Here is a 15,969-nt window from a genome sequence, read left to right on the forward strand (position 1 = left end):
GGCAAGTGCCATCCCGATCGTGATGCAGTGCATCGGTCAGATTCGCATTTTATTTTTATTTCATTTCAATTATGTTTCTGTGTGTTTTTTTCCCATCGCCTTTTTTTGTGTGCAACGAACGGAACTCAACGTGGCGTTAAAGTGGGCGTTTGAGATATCCCCCGAAAATGTGCCTGACGATGACGATGGCTTATGGTAATTAGCAAAAACCGTTCGTTTAATGCGATCTTGCAACGAAACCGGTCATCAACGGTGCAATGCAACGAAACAACAGTGAAAAACCTACGGCGACTTGGTCACCATTTGGTTACGAGAAATGGGTGTTTTAATTAATTTTTAATTAAACTGCATAAACTTTGTGCTCAAACGCAACCACCGACACACATTCGGACGAACGATTCCATTACGGATTCAGTGATCATGATGATTGTTCTTATCCCATCGATGGGATGTTCTTGTCACATTAAAAATCACCGGGCAGATTGGGGAGGTGTGGGGCTAATGGAGTTGGACCATGGTTGGAATAAAAATCAATTTTATGTACAAGCTAATTAAAAGGCAGTGACAATGTTGTGCTTGAATCGCTCGTTATGGGTGAATCATAATTTTGTATTCGATTTTTTTTTGTTATCACTTTGCCGCACTGGTAAGGTGAAACAATAAATGTAGTAGAATTGAAAATAAAATGACTTAAAACGAAACAGATGGCGCTTAGAATAAGTTTGAGCTTAATAATTATCGTAAATTTATTTATCACCTTAATCTTTCAACTTTGCCCTTTAACTGCCCTGTAAGCTTTAAAAAATTTATCACTTTCGGCGCCACTCTGCTTATTGTTTAACTATGTCATCGAACCTCATTTTGAATGTGTTATTTTGCTAACTGAAAACGCACAATTGGCTCGTTTTCCCAATCGCCATCATTAGCTTATCGGGTTAAAAATTGTACATTTTAGTCGAGTTTGCTAATAAGCAGGCAAAATGTACTTTAAGCGCCCTTACTTTTTATGACGACGCCAGGCACGTTAATTATCAATTTGCAGCTACTAACAACACACAAAACGGTGTTTTGCTAACTAGAATGTCAAAGTTAATTGAAATCACTGTGTGTGAAATGTGCAGTGGTACTTTTACTGGGCTTCCCCATTGCCACGTCAAACGTCACCTTGAGTGCCAATTCCTTAGCACGCATCGGAACAGTTTACTGCTTCTGCCGCCTCACTACTGCAGCGATCCCCCCCTAAAAGATGCGCCTAGTTTGTGCGTGGAAAGTGTAAAAATTAATTATTTAAACTCACGCAGCCAGACGGTGAGCACTGTTCTCGCACAAACAAGCAAGCGAAACACAAGCGTCGTAAATCTTGACATACATAATTACTACCGCATCGTACGGGTGAAATTGGCTTATCCCCAAATTAGCATATTTGCCACCGTTACGCCACCGTTCGGTGTTGTAGCTTTTTTTTGTTGCTTTTTTCCCTTTAAATTATAACCCATTCGTATTCGGGAACGGGAAAGGCAAAGAAAGCTTACGCACCTTCCAGACCCTTTTACCATTACCCAAGGGCCCACACGTGGCATTCTCGTACGGCCGATGAGCCCACTGCACATGGGAACCAAGGAAATAAACCATTTTCAACACTTCATTTCAAAAGACGCGAACCTCAATTATCGATTTGCACGACTGTGTTTGGTGGCATAAGACCGAACAGAAATTTACATATCGCAAGAATTCCACCCTATACATGTACATAACAATTCTTTTTTAAGAATTTTTATGCACATGAATGTTTTTTTTGCGGTGTTGCGAGAAAATCGACACTGTGGCTGAGGCTGTAAATTGTTATTTTGGAATTGCATTTTATGCAAAATAATTGCCTGCTTGCAGCATCGTTTCGGTAGCATTACACTGAGAGAGGACAAAGATTTCGCAAAATTTAAATCATGTTAATACGTACCCTAATATGCTGCTTGTGGAAGGAAAAGGAACAGAGTTTATATTTTTTAAATTATTCAAAAATTATATCAAAAATAAATAAAAGTATGTCAGTTAGGTAAAAAAAATATGTGAAAATCCTTTACCACTAGATGGACCGTACCAGTCATTTTAACTGAAACGCTTCATTTTCGACACATTATTTTTTTGGGGTTAAACAATCCTAAGTTGGTTGAAATGTGAATTTTGCATATATTTTCCACTGTACGATCTCCTATAAACAATCACATATACTCCAACTCTTTGGAATTGTTTAAAAATTAATCACGAACGAAAAACGCTTAAAACGCTTGATAGTTCTAGTGTTAATATAAAACAGCAATTTAATTTACAAAAACAAGCAAATCACATATCTTATATCAAGGTCCAACCCATTTGTTGAAGAATCCAATCCACTTGAGGATGTGGAGATGAACATTTGCTCTCCCTTCTCTCACGTTGTATACCAACCGAATTTCCCCCAAATCTTCTCAAAACCATCCCACGATCGTGCTGATCATGCGTCAATAAAATATCAAATAATTTCTACCCCAGCTTCGCCCCGGTAATGATCAATAAAAAGATTACGGTAAGCTCCAGCGCCAGATGCAGCAATTCGCCTTTGGTCGATCCTTTCTTGAAGTCTTGTGCGTACGTCCTACTGGAAAGTAACGATGCACAGTATCATATAGAAAGCCGTACCGTACGCGAACGGTTAGGTAAACATTAAGACGTCATAAATTAATGACACTTAATTGATACCATTTTGCGACCCGAATCGGTGTTCTTCATTTTTTTTGCACTGATTATCAAGCGCACAGGACCAACAAACGCTTATGGCGAATATTTGCACAAGATCTGTTTTTTTATTAAGATTCGCTTAATATAAAAACCCAAAAGGATACTGCGGGTCGTATTTATCGACCCAAGTCCAATATCAGCACAAATTGGGTTCATAATTTCTTCCCTTTCGTTTGATATCGTTCCCTCTAGAAGATCTCCACTGAATGGGAAAAAGGATTCACAATGATCCACTGGATCTGTATGAACGTATAATCGATTTTTTTTCTCTCGTCGTGCCTTCACATCGCAGAAGCATTCTCTTTTACGATCCAAGTAATCGCAAATCGTTCTTTTACGCACGAAAAACCAAAAAACCTTTTACCTTTTCCCCGTAAAGGCGTTGCTTCTCGTGCGCTTTCTCGTAACGATCGGAACAAAAGGATGGTTATTAATCAAAATTAATAATAATAAATTGTTTGCACAAGTTAAACACACTTTCGAAAGCACCGCACGCGGGTCAGGCTACCGAAAGGGAGAGAAAGGATACGATTGTTAGTTAATTTGAAACATTTTCATCCATTGCTCCACGACGATGCTCCACTGGAGGTTAGTTTCGTGTTTGGCATGATAAGTTGCCTTTGATAATTGAGAATGATTTCCTCAAAAAATTACTTTCAATGTAATCAAATTAAAAATCTACAGCTAATATCCATCTTTAGATCAGTCATTACGCTCCTTCATCCTGCACATGCAAACTTCTTGGAAAACGCAAACATGATCTCCACAAGTTGATCCCTCCCGGATCTTGTCGGGCTGCCCTTATCACAGCCGATCATGTACGGCGTTCCAAGGCGTGTAATTTAATATGCGAAACACCTAACATCTGTACACGTCACGCCACACCAAACTGTCCCTAAAAACAATCGTTGATCGATCTAGAACCGAGGGCGAAATAGCAGCAATTGCTAACTTTACGGTTCGGACAAGCAAAAACCCTTTACAATCTAGAGCACGGAGCCCGATGGGGATGTTACAAATTCTTTATTTCTTCCCTTCGTCAGCCATTCTTTCGGGTGATTCAGATGGCTTCACCCTGATACGTCACTTGGGCTGATGCTGCGTGAGGGTATGCAAAATACGCCAGAATGCTTCTTGAAGAGTCCTACAACTTAAAAAAGCTAGTAGCACCCCGTTGAGTACGCAATGCATCTTAATCTTAGCATCTTTCACTCGCTTTCGCTGTGTCTCATCACACACTCTCCTGCATCTTTCACGCAGAATAGCCCGGCGGGAATGGAACAGCAGCAGAAGCCTTACACCAATCATTATCTGATAGGGTTTAAGATATTACGGCACGAAGCACGATTCCCATCCCTTGCAACACCGAACACAGATCCTATCGGGTTGATCCCCGAACCGTGCCAGGATGACCGCAGAGGACAGCTCCGATTTGATCTCCTGAAGTGGACGAAAAAATCCAACGAGTGATAAATCAGTCCAAAAGTCCAGTTAGCATGCAACACGCTGCCACGACGCTATATCCTTCGGCACACTCCGATGTTGCTTTTTTCCTCCCTTTTCTGTGCCTTATCATTATATGCACACATCACATCAGCTTCATTATGGTAACATCCTGCGGGGGTCAACTCAGCAGGACACACGCAACAGCAGCACCCAGCAGCAGCGCTTATCTTCGCATCCAGTTTTGCAACAACAAAAAAATCCCTCCCGCTGGTTGGCAACGTCCAAAACACTGCACCAATTTTTGGCCAGATAAATAAACATACCGCACGATCACGCGTACGTGACAGCACGATCGGTGTGAATGCGGCATTCGATCGTATTTGAAACAGTACTTTTTTGTTGTTTTCTTTAACGCCCGAAAGCTCCCCGAAGTTTAAAAATAAAAGAGATCTCCTCACGAAATACGCACTAAAGCACACTTCTCAAGGCAACTAATGGTAGGGTAAGGCTATCAGCTGCATACAATCAACAGCAGGAGCACCAATCGCATCCCGGCCGGAGCCGCAACCACCTTTCAGCGCAACAGAACGATAAATCACAATCGCACCATCACGACGCACCGTGTTTCCCGGGTCGGTCCCCGTTTTGCCGAGGACATTGGTCTCCGGTTGAAACGTGCAATCGGTCTCGGTTTCAGCTTTGGTCGGGTTGTTGATTTGCCGAAAACTGTTCGAGTGATCACGTTTTCGCGATCGTAGATTGAAATTGATCCACGACATGGATTTTGCCGTCCCAGGAAAGGGAACGTAATGATTGATCCAATCAACCAGATCACTGGCTGTGATACGCTGAAGGTCAGGTGTGATGAATTCGTTTTTTTTTAAACTAATTTAGGCAATTTTATTCATTTGCGAAGAATAGAAATTCATGAAAAAAGTTAAGTAAAAACTTATAATAATTTAATATTTCCTATTTTTTATTATTTTTTATAAAAGCTTTATTTTTGTAAAATAATAAACTTAAATCCAGCTAATCCTATATTCAACATCCCCTTTAGAAGCACAAAAGAACACTTAAGCAATGGCTTACGCTTCAATAGCAATGACAAAAGTTTCCAATAACAAACCCAACTACACCACAATCCACTTATCGGCTTGATCGTCCCAGCGCAACACGCAATTCCGAACGCATCACTACCAGCGTGCGCCGAGTTTTAATACACACCACGCGAACATCACGCCGACACAACCGGCCACTGTCCGTTCGATTTTCACCGGCAATAAATTATCCACCACAGATTCTGCTTATCGGTTAGGATCAAAGCACTGACCTGAGAATGTCCCGAACCCCCGGAGCCATAGTTGCGGTGTTATCCCAAAATGTGCGGTGAAAGGATCACATTTCCGATTGCACCACCCATCATCGTCAGCGGCAGCACTAAAAGCAATCATGTCCTGCAGCGTTGCCCGGCAGTAGAAATCTGCCAGGATTTAATTGATGTAGAAAGTCTCCATCAATCGCTAGTGGCCCAGGACCGAGAGTGGTGGAACGTGTGGAAGGTGTAATAAATCGTACTCATTACCAGCGGTGTCCATTTAAGCCCGAAATCGTTCGTCGACTGTCGATTGACCAGCAGATTTTGTTCACCCCAGGTTTCATTCGGTTTCGTAGAATGCCGAAAACTCGCTACTTTTCAGCTGTCCCTTGTGCCGAAGAATGTACCGTCGAACAGTGGCACTAAAGATCGTCTCCGTTTCCATCCAAAAACAAAAGACGCACCGAAACGTAATGTGTCCTTACTTCATGCCTGCTTCATCACCGTATCGGAACACCTCGTTGCGTGAAGGTATGGTGCATTTTTCTGTGACACAAATTTTTATTACTCCAACGTTTTTGGGGGTTACCATTTCGCCGAACTCATCACCATTAACCGCAAACGCAACGCGGATGTGCGTTCGCACGAGGCTGAGAAACAAAAGAATTCAATCAGCGATATGGCGACGAACCCCTTGTTATCTTCCCGCGTGTGGATCTTCTGTGGCGGGTTAGGGTGGTAGAAAAGTGGGAACGTTGGTCGTTGTTACCCGTTATGTGATCTTGTTATTGAGTAAATTAATTAAATTACCCCCGGGGGTTCGATGACGGTGATACTGAAGTGTGTGTAATGATACGGTAATGGGAAGCGAATGAATCCCTTGACAAATAACGATAACGAAGGGTCAGCTGAAATGTACCATGCTTTACGGTACGGATTTTATCAATTTGAGGTCGATCAATGAAATACTATTATTATATTATTAGAATAAACGGGTGCAGCTTATCACATGCTTTGGGTAATCATAACAATTCAATAAAAAATAAATTATATCAATTTATTATAAAAATGTCAGTAATTACTACGCATTTCACAAACAAATATATTTTAATAACTTTCTATCCTATGCATTAGACCAATGAAAGCTTTTCATAGGTTTATTCACGTCTCATATCCCAGGAAAAAGACAAAACCTTCGGCTCCCCTTTCCTTACAAAACGATCTCAAACACGGTGAAACTTTCATTGTGAACAAAAAATTCTCCAAACGAGGACTAAAATTCATTTACCAAAAAAAAAACATTCGAGTCGCATTATGAAGCGCATTTCAAAATGGCTCGTAAAGCGCTGCTTCACGACACTATCATCTGCCAATCAATGCCCCCGTAATCATTGCCGATTGGAATTCACTGCTTTTGTCCGTGAGGATGGACCTCGTTCACGCAGTGCGTCTTTCTCCACCCGCTCGACTTCTGCTTTACTGAGGAAAAAAAAAGCCAAAAACGAAATTTCCAACTGTAATCAACCGTTGCACAAGCTGATCGCACCTTTTGATCGTGCTCAATCAGACTTTTGCGCAAAAGTTTACGGGCGCAAATGTACTTCACTAAAGCAAGAAAAAGCTCTACTCTTCTTCCCATTTACCCCACATGTAAACTCTCACACTATCCCGTCTCAAAAAAAAATGCCGCCCAAAAAAGCAATCGGTATCGTGGAATAAAAATCACCTCCTCCAGAAAGTAATGCCACGCAACTTTACTGGTGAAATAAAGCTCACCGTTACGCACCGGGACAAAGATAAACGGGTAAGTTGACAGCTGAGAAGAGACAGCAGCGAAACCAACCACGAACAGTTTCAATCAACAGCTCCTTGTAAGGGGGTTCCTTTCGAATTAAATTCATACTCACACAACAGCAACACAAAAAACACAGTCCTTTGAACAGGTTCGAAATACTCGCCGAGTGAACGAAACATCTTTCCCAACACTCTGCCTCTGGCGCTGGTTAAGGTGACCGATCTTTCACCGACCGATGTCGCGACCTGGTCGCGTGCCTCTCTTGCTGCTGCTGCTTCAGATGAAATCCGATCACCTATTGGGGGACCCTATTGCGACAGCACAAACCGCACGCAACCGCAGATCGATCCGATACAGCAACAGGTTCGAAAATCTGATCGATTTGAACTGTTGATTGAGTCAAAACAATAAAACGAAGGGAGAAAAATGCCAAATAGTGTTGTTAATTATAGAGGAAGGTTTTGTGGGATACGATATCATCTCCTAGGGAGATGAGCTCCCCTTCTCTCGTTTATTCGGGTCACGGACGAACACATTAGGGTGTCATTCATCAATCGGCTCGCCTAAGACGGTTCATCTCCGATGCGATGAGCTGCTAAGAAGCATTGCTGGGTGTAAAAAACGTCCACGCGCCTGGGTGGACAGTTTGGATGGCATCACCAAGACAATCGGCAAGGGTCAACACGGAATGCACTTTACGACAAAGTCCATTCTCTCCCAAGACGTCAAGGACGGTGTTTCGTTTGGGTTTTTCAAGTTCTCTCCATCTCGAGCAGCCGATAATTCCTTTCCACTGGAAATCATTATCGGATTTGCCGATGCGCAAGGTGAACGGACGGATGGATTTACGGTACAAAAAGACAAACAAACGAAAAATAAAAAAAAATAGTGAAACATTCCCTTACTACGAACCTACGGCACATATGTCCCAATCTTCAGGGTTGCAAATGGTCACTATAAAAGCAGTGCCAATGTTGGCCCTGGCCGGCCATTTGGTCCCCGCGCGGTAGATCGAGCGATCGTGCACAATGAAAGCGACAGTGATCGTAAGTTCCTTTGGCTCACGGAATGTACCAACACCTTCCTATTTCTTTCTCACTGAATTCTGAAACCCGTTCCCCCAGATGCTGCTCCTGTTGGTGGTTACGTTCGGCACGTGCCGGATGACACCGTTCAAGGGTACGCGCACTTACAACCTCGAAACGGACGCCGATCGGTACGGACGCTACGAACGAGTGCTGCTCGGTATTAAAACATCCGAAGGGTTGCGTCTCGATCCGAACCTGCTGGAGGAGATACGCCAGGTGCTGTTAGATGACGAACGACAGCAAACATCCGGTCAGGAAGCAAAACCAGTCAATGTGCAGCTCTACAAACCACTCCAATCGCGTCATATCGCTCAACTGCTTTATCGGGCACGACTCAACACATCACCAGCCCACGGTCGGGCTCGATAGCACGCAGCAAAAGGAATTCATCACTATGCACCAGAGGGAATCAGCAAAACGTCAACCGGTTGGAATGCTTATTTTGGACACTATACCTGGAATGATTTGTAATGAGCAAACTGGTGCAAAGGAAGACAAAGTACAAAATAAATATTTTATATCCTAAAGCTACTACACCACTTCACAGCGAGTTCACAAAGAAGGAACTTCAAAAAAGAACCATTCGTGAATATGCGACTTACAATTGCGTGAAGTTTCCATAATTTTTAAATTGTTTAAAATTTGTAAAATAAATTATTAGTCTTAAACTTAACTTTTCTTTAAGCAGTGCACGCGATTAATCGAAATTTAAAAAAAAAACCCTGTAAACAACTGAATAACCCTGCCTAATATATTCCGCATCCCTTGTACTGACAAAAAAAAACAAATTTTTAAATAAAAAAAAACCACTACCAACTTCTTCAGCATCATAAATATTCCCACCGACAGAAAACAAAACACATTCAGAAGCTGTCGCCCGCAGTCGCGCAGTCGAAAGTGCTGCAATCTGCGCCCGGTACCGCCCCGTCGATATGCTCAACCCTCATACCCTCAACCGACTACTGGCGGGAAAAATATGTCGATTGGAATGAAAATTTGCCGCTCCCTGATATCGTTTCGAGGAAGTTTGCCGGACGCGATGCCGATTGTTGCGCGTAATTTAATGATTACAATTACAAATAAATAACGGCAGCTGCTGCTGCTGCTTGCTACCCGCGAACGCAACAGAGTCCGTGGTATCTGTGCAGCAGCTACACGTGTGCTACCTTCTTTACATTTTATTCCATCGCTGCTACATTTTTGTTAGCTTTTATTGTATCCTCGAGGGAGACAGAGTGCAGTGTGGTGGACAGGATGATGTTTTCTTACCCTTGGCCACGGGCAGCATGCTATCAGAAACCAAGAATCGAAGATCGGCCCGCGGAAAAGATATTGTGCGCATCGTTTATTTCACCCGATACGCGCATTCTACGCGTTTGTCTCCCCCGTCTTTCGGCTGCACTTGTATTTTTATTCGGACGGAACGGCGACTACATCGTACCCGGGATGCAAGGATTTCTTCTGGCAGTGAGCGTTGGCTTCCGTCCTGGGATACCTGCATGCGATAAAGGAACAGCGCGCGCGCACATATCAGAGAAATACAAATTTGTTGATCATTAATCAGATTCAAACAAGAATTATTATCGAACTGCCGAGACTGTTGCGAAGACGAAATGTGGTTGTAATATGTCGTGCAATCGAATGCATAAAGTGACCATATGCAAATGTTGGTTGATTTCGGACGTACAACTTCGCTGATTCTGTCAGCAATGGATGAGAACAACTAAACGCGAAGGTCTCTGCTACTAATAGGAGTGTGAACATGAGAAGGGATAACAAAACATTGTGGAGAGTTAAACCTTAAAAGAACTACAAAGGTTTAAAACTCGTGACTAAAGATATTTGGAATTCGTCGTATTTTTTACCCCAGTTTTATCCAATTTTATTTTATTTTTTATATAAAAAATAACCCAAAAAAGGAATTTTTATTTTCTTCAAAAAGTATATTTAATAAATGCTCCAGTACGAATTGACTTGAAACATTCAATTCTCAAATCAATTCCGAATCAAGATGCACATATCGCCATTGTTCCGAATCCGATCGCCGTTCCTTTCCGAACGGCATTGTTATCGGAAGGTGCCTCAAAACCGTACCGATGTACTTGCATCAATCGTACTCCGAAAGGCAAATGGCTCATTTATCATAGCATTATGCATATGCCCCGGCAAACGAGGAGAGTTGATGGTAGCACGCGGTATCGGCGGCAAGATCTCGGTAGGATCGTTCGACAAGTGGTAATGAATCACGCGCGATCTGTCAATTGTCTTGTCAGTGATCGATATCGACCGGCAGAGGCCAGTGTACCGGGGAAATAAAAATCGTTTCGAGGATTAAGACTTACTTGTTGCCAAGTATGGCTTATGAAAAAACACTCTCTAGACATCAGGAAGAACTCACTCCCGCTTGTCCTTCGATTGAGTGCGGCACGGGTGAAAAGTGCACGCTTGTGCGTTCGATCAAACATGACAATGCACACACAACTTGCACCGGTCGGCATCCTCCCACAGTGCGAACAAGCCGTCCCAGTGGGGTGCAGTGAATAATGAGCTTGCTGCCGGATTCGGGCCCGAGGAATCTTGCAGTTGACCTGCTTTTTACTTGCACAAAGATGAAGTCTTTGGACTGCAATCGGAGGGAAGCGATCATTATTTACGCAACCAAACCCGACCAAAAGGTGTATGACTGATGAGCGACCCAACCAGGACATGGTTGAGGTTGGGGTTTTTTTTTTTGGGTAACGAATGTTCGACGACTCAATTTAGCACACAAACCTATAGAAAGCGTACTGCGAGTAACACTTTGGCGGGCTGCGCGTTCTTCCGCAAGACACTGTTGAATATGTATTTCTTTGTACGACGCAACAAACCAAATTCGACTGTTTGATTCTGCATTTATTTCGGGGTCAGCATGTTGCAGCACCCGAAACCATCAAGCTGTTAACTAGAAGGGAAAGTTAATCACGTAGTAAGGTCGGCGTACGGTTTGAAACAGATGTTGGAGCCGAAGGCAATGCAATCGTCCCGACGCTGACAGTTTTGTCCTATTTTCCAGATTCATTGTACTTCGTCGGAACAAGTTTACTTTACAATTCGACGCAAAAATCAGTTTTTATTCCTATTATTTCGTAGCGGTTGATAATGTTCAGTTGACAACCTACCGGATACAACTGAATCTGATTGCCCTGAAGAGACAAGGTGTACAAGGAGAATTGCATTTCATCGTTATTTCTTCAAGGATTTCCATTTTTTTTTATTTCACCTGCTTTTCGACCCTTTAAATACAACTATATTTTTAACTAGTGTGGCGTAAAAGAAAACCTTATTTTGGGAAAACGAGTTTCAGGAGAAAAAAATTATTTTGATTTTTTTTATAATAAATTGTTACCTTTCTTGTCCTATGTACTTTCTGAATCCCATTAAGGAAAGAGAATTCCATCAGTTCTAATCTAATTAAAATCAAATGAATTATTTCAATGCATTTAAATTGATCGTAAAGATAACTAAAACAAGTCATGCTTTAATGAATGAAAAATATGAACATCGATTTAAATGAACCGATTCGTTAACCAATGGTGTTACAAGTATATATAATCAAATCATCTTGCACCTGTATCCTTTTTGCTTGGAAAACATTTTTGATCCAATCGAAGGTTTTTTTTCTGCGATCGAATTTAAAGCACACACAAATATGTTCATCCTCATCCCATCTTGTTCCTTTTGTTTTCTCCGCAACTACTTTGCTCGTGGTTTAGAAGCTACAATCAAAGATGTCCGAATCAGCTTTCGAATCGCCAGGGCGTGGCTCAGAAGCTGCGAAAAAATCGATTTCCTTTGGGAAAATATATCCGATCTTCACACTTTGCCAGACGGGCGAGCGGCCGTGTAGAGTGGAATGCTGTACGAAAGATGTGCATTCTTCAGCAAAATGCCGATCAACCGACAGCGATTAGATGTACCCGTTAGGGTTGTGCCGTGTGTACGCTGATTGCATTCGGAAGCCGACAGGCAACGAGCACAGTCAATGAAACCCCGAAAATGGTCATCAACTCCCCCTCGGGCTGATATCATTTATCAGCACCCTTCAGCCGACGGAAAACACCACCACGCCACGGTGGGAACGTTCAACCAGAAGTGATCAGATCGTATCGTCCCTGGGCCGGAAATGATCCGCCGAAGAAAAGTGTTTCCTCCGAAAGCAAACCAAAGGATAAAAGCAACGGTTGCGCAAAGAAGGCGGACAATCACATAATTTATTCCGTTTTAATTGCAACCTGTAAAACAGGCAAAGCCCACTGAACAGCAGCAACGCTAGTGAATGATGTACTCGCAATTAAGTTCTTAACTTGCCTGGGATACGACTTTTTTGAAGGTACTAAATTGTGGTTCGTTTTTTTATAATTCGCGGCAAAACGCTTCTACCCTTTTGCAATGTTTGTGCTTCATCGCTAACGATGTCACTGTTTTCGGTGGCACAGATGACCATCAGAACTGGAAGGCATCGCTGGTGTGTGCTATCCTAAAAAAAGACATGATTTGCGATGGTTCAGCACGGCCCAGAGAGAAATCGCACTGATATGACTTCGGAAGATCCAGGAGAAAATAAAACCTTAAATGACGATCTCATAAAAACGAAACGATTAACGAGGAAGGGAAAGAAAAGAAATGTTACTTAGTTTTTTCCCCCGCTTTTTCCTCCCATCTCTAGTGCTTAATGGTCGAACATATTGCATCGGACTGCGAACAGTTCACAAGCATTTCGTCACGAAATAGACCCCGCCAGCGCCGGTAGTGTGAATAATGACATGATTAATCGCCACAAATTGCGCCATCCCGGTACCGCAAACGAGCGCGAGAAGTAGCCGTTCGGAAGCGAGGCCGTGCAGTAGCTGCACCAATTGCCACCGGGATCACAGCGACGAGATAGCTTCTCGTCCCCGCCGTTAATGGAGTGTGCCAGTGGCTACTTCGTGATTAGCCTTCCATTCTGGCATATGTCCCGCGGCGATGGTAAAGCTCATAATTTACCACTAAATAGTAGCGAACGGTTAAAAGCGATTCCAAGCATAGATATACGTTCATTTGGTAGAATTGGAAAATTAAAAACCAAAACCCTCTCTCACAAACTGTTATTTTTAGTTAAAACAATGCATTTACAAAGCTTAAACGTTGTATTACATGATTTTTAAATCTTTATTATTTCGCTCCACGTGCTTTGTAACGTTGCGAAGATATAAACCACCCGACATAAACGCATGCAGCTTCAAAGTGACAACGTCGCGCGCTTGAAGCAGCAATCTGTCACTTGGTGGTGCTGGTGAGCAGCTGTTTAAGCGGTGCTGTGTTTGTTTATTTGTGGCATATAACATTTTATTCGCTGTGCTTCGCATGGAAAATGCTTTTAAAACATTACTAAACAAAACCCTATGCATTGTGCGTTGAAAACGGTAAGTAAAGCAGTATAAAAACAGTGAAAACACAACATTCGCGTGCAAAGAGAGTGAATGACGCTTGGACGCTGCCGTCAACATGGCGAGCGTCGTGTATCTTGGATTTGGTGCAACAAATAAAGATCTTTAAACGGCTTTAAAATGCTTGTAAAATACATTATATTACTGTACAGTGTTGGAAGTACCTGTCGTGACTGTCGCTCATAGTGTGATATATTCCTGTTTTGCTTTATTTAATATTTCTTTTACAACATTAACCACAAGACTGATCCTTCCCGTTTGGTTGTAATCCCACAACCGCTCCGTTTTCGCTCTCTTTCTTGCTTGTTTCCTCTCTTTCAATTTCGCCCTATTTTCGAATTTGCAAATAAAGTTCGTTACGATTCGCTTTAGCCTATATAATCGTGCATCTTTTCTTAATTTGTACTTTCTTATTGAGGCGTTTATGAAGTTTATGTTGTTGTTTTAGCGGTACATAACTTTTCATACTTATTAAACAGAGTCACTTTCTCTTTCATAAACTTTCATAAAATTTATATACTTCCATCACTTTTGCAGCACTGTAAAAAATATTTGTCAATAGTAACATCAAATCTGATGTTACCGACACAACATCGAAAAGATTGACACAGTTTTCTCAAAATCTGCCCACAAAATGCCATTTGCTGTTGTTGAAGCACGTGAAGAAGATGGGAACAAGGAACTATGTGTGGTTCCTGAGGGATGGATTTTGGATACGCGTCACAAGGAAACGATCCTGCTGTGGCCAAAGTGTGTTGGACCAAAAATATACAAACTATTAAATGACGGTGATAGTGTGGGCAATACAACATGGCTTAAAATGGATTGTGCAGTAATAAAGATCAATATTACTCGACCATCAGTTGCGTACGAATATATTTCAAATATGAAAGGAGAACCCACGGAGTCACCGAAGAGCACAAATCCACCGCTTAAACAGTCGGAAATATCCAGCCTTCTAGCTGAAGATTTTACTGATCCACCTACAGACAATGAAGCCAGCAACACACGGAATGAAAATGGTAAAACAAGCAGTAGCAACAAATACCTTCTAATTTAATTTTACATTTGATTGCTCGTATTGTTCCCCCTTTTGTACAGCAACGCCAGTTCCTGCAACAGCACTTAAAACAACAGAAATCAGTGTAACTTCACAGCTAGGAAATATATCCGAGAAGGATTTGTTAACATTTGTTAAAAACCTAGATACAAAAGTAATTAAGCTGCAAGATGTTATCCACAAAGTGATGGACAAACTTTTACGCATGGAATCGATGGCGCAAGTTTTACTGCATAGATATGGTATCAAGTCCGTTACATCCACACCCATGATTAGCGAGGTAGATTTTACGCTCATTGATAGTTTGGAAAGCATGGAAGCTTTCAATGAAAACCTACTGAACAGTAAGTTCCAGGAGGAGATTTACCATTGGCTGGCAAGTAACGTGACGGAGACGCACAGTGAAAGTCGAATGATGGAGGCAATGGATTTATTGTTTAATAAGAAATTTTTGACAAAGTGCAGCTGGACCGGTGTCGGTAGAGGCACAGAAAAGATCCCGATGATGAGAATGGTCAACATCACCAAACTGTTTCGACGCATCGGCACACACAATGGGGTGATCACAAATCAGCGGATGGTGATGCTATTTTTCATGAAGAAATTGAGAAACGCTGTTAGACGAAGCCAAGTGAAACATTTGCGCAGAAGTACGACGCACTTTTTTAAATCGAATAAAATAAAGAGCGAGAACTAGAGAATGGTTCCTTCAGTATTGACGTGTTTTAAGTTTTCTTTCATTAACAATATTCCATTTTACTATCTTGATCTATTAATACTGCTACTCGTAAACTAAGAGTCAGTCAGCCCGAGCAAAGATTACTAAACGATGTGCGACAGTAACGACCATCATCTTCCGTTAGTCCAATGTAATGGAACCCGAACGCGTTTGTAACGATAATTATGATTACAAAAGACAAAAACAAATGCTTTATCCGTCTCAAAAAAAATTACTGAGAAAGAGAGAGAAGGAGTGAGACGCTTTAGCTACAAACAGTTGCGCTTATTAAGGTGGCACCGCG

At 42.0% G+C, this 15,969-nt stretch overlaps 2 protein-coding genes across 2 annotated transcripts; both read left to right on the top strand.

The window, feature by feature from the left end:
• Window positions 1-8,321: 8,321 nt before the first annotated feature.
• On the top strand, window positions 8,322-8,946 carry LOC125772195 (uncharacterized). The gene is made up of 2 exons (XM_049443656.1): window positions 8,322-8,377; window positions 8,456-8,946. The coding sequence occupies exons 1-2, from the start codon at window positions 8,360-8,362 to the stop codon at window positions 8,786-8,788; spliced, it is 351 nt and encodes a 116-aa protein (XP_049299613.1). The 5' UTR covers window positions 8,322-8,359; the 3' UTR covers window positions 8,789-8,946.
• Window positions 8,947-13,752: 4,806 nt separating this feature from the next.
• On the top strand, window positions 13,753-15,662 carry LOC125772155 (uncharacterized). The gene is made up of 3 exons (XM_049443593.1): window positions 13,753-13,863; window positions 14,425-14,909; window positions 14,989-15,662. Exons 2-3 carry the CDS (start codon window positions 14,522-14,524, stop codon window positions 15,642-15,644), a joined length of 1,044 nt encoding a protein of 347 aa, XP_049299550.1. The 5' UTR covers window positions 13,753-13,863; window positions 14,425-14,521; the 3' UTR covers window positions 15,645-15,662.
• Window positions 15,663-15,969: the final 307 nt, after the last annotated feature.

The sequence above is a fragment of the Anopheles funestus genome, chromosome 3RL (assembly GCF_943734845.2).
Source record: "Anopheles funestus chromosome 3RL, idAnoFuneDA-416_04, whole genome shotgun sequence".
Lineage (NCBI taxonomy): Eukaryota > Metazoa > Arthropoda > Insecta > Diptera > Culicidae > Anopheles > Anopheles funestus.

Bases quoted from the DNA above. Each gene is read 5' to 3' on its own strand.
- LOC125772155 (XM_049443593.1), top strand. From the start codon at position 14,522: ATGCCATTTGCTGTTGTTGAAGCACGTGAAGAAGATGGGAACAAGGAA. The intron at 14,910-14,988 runs GTAAAACAAGCA...CCTTTTGTACAG, and splicing joins CAACACACGGAATGAAAATG to CAACGCCAGTTCCTGCAACA.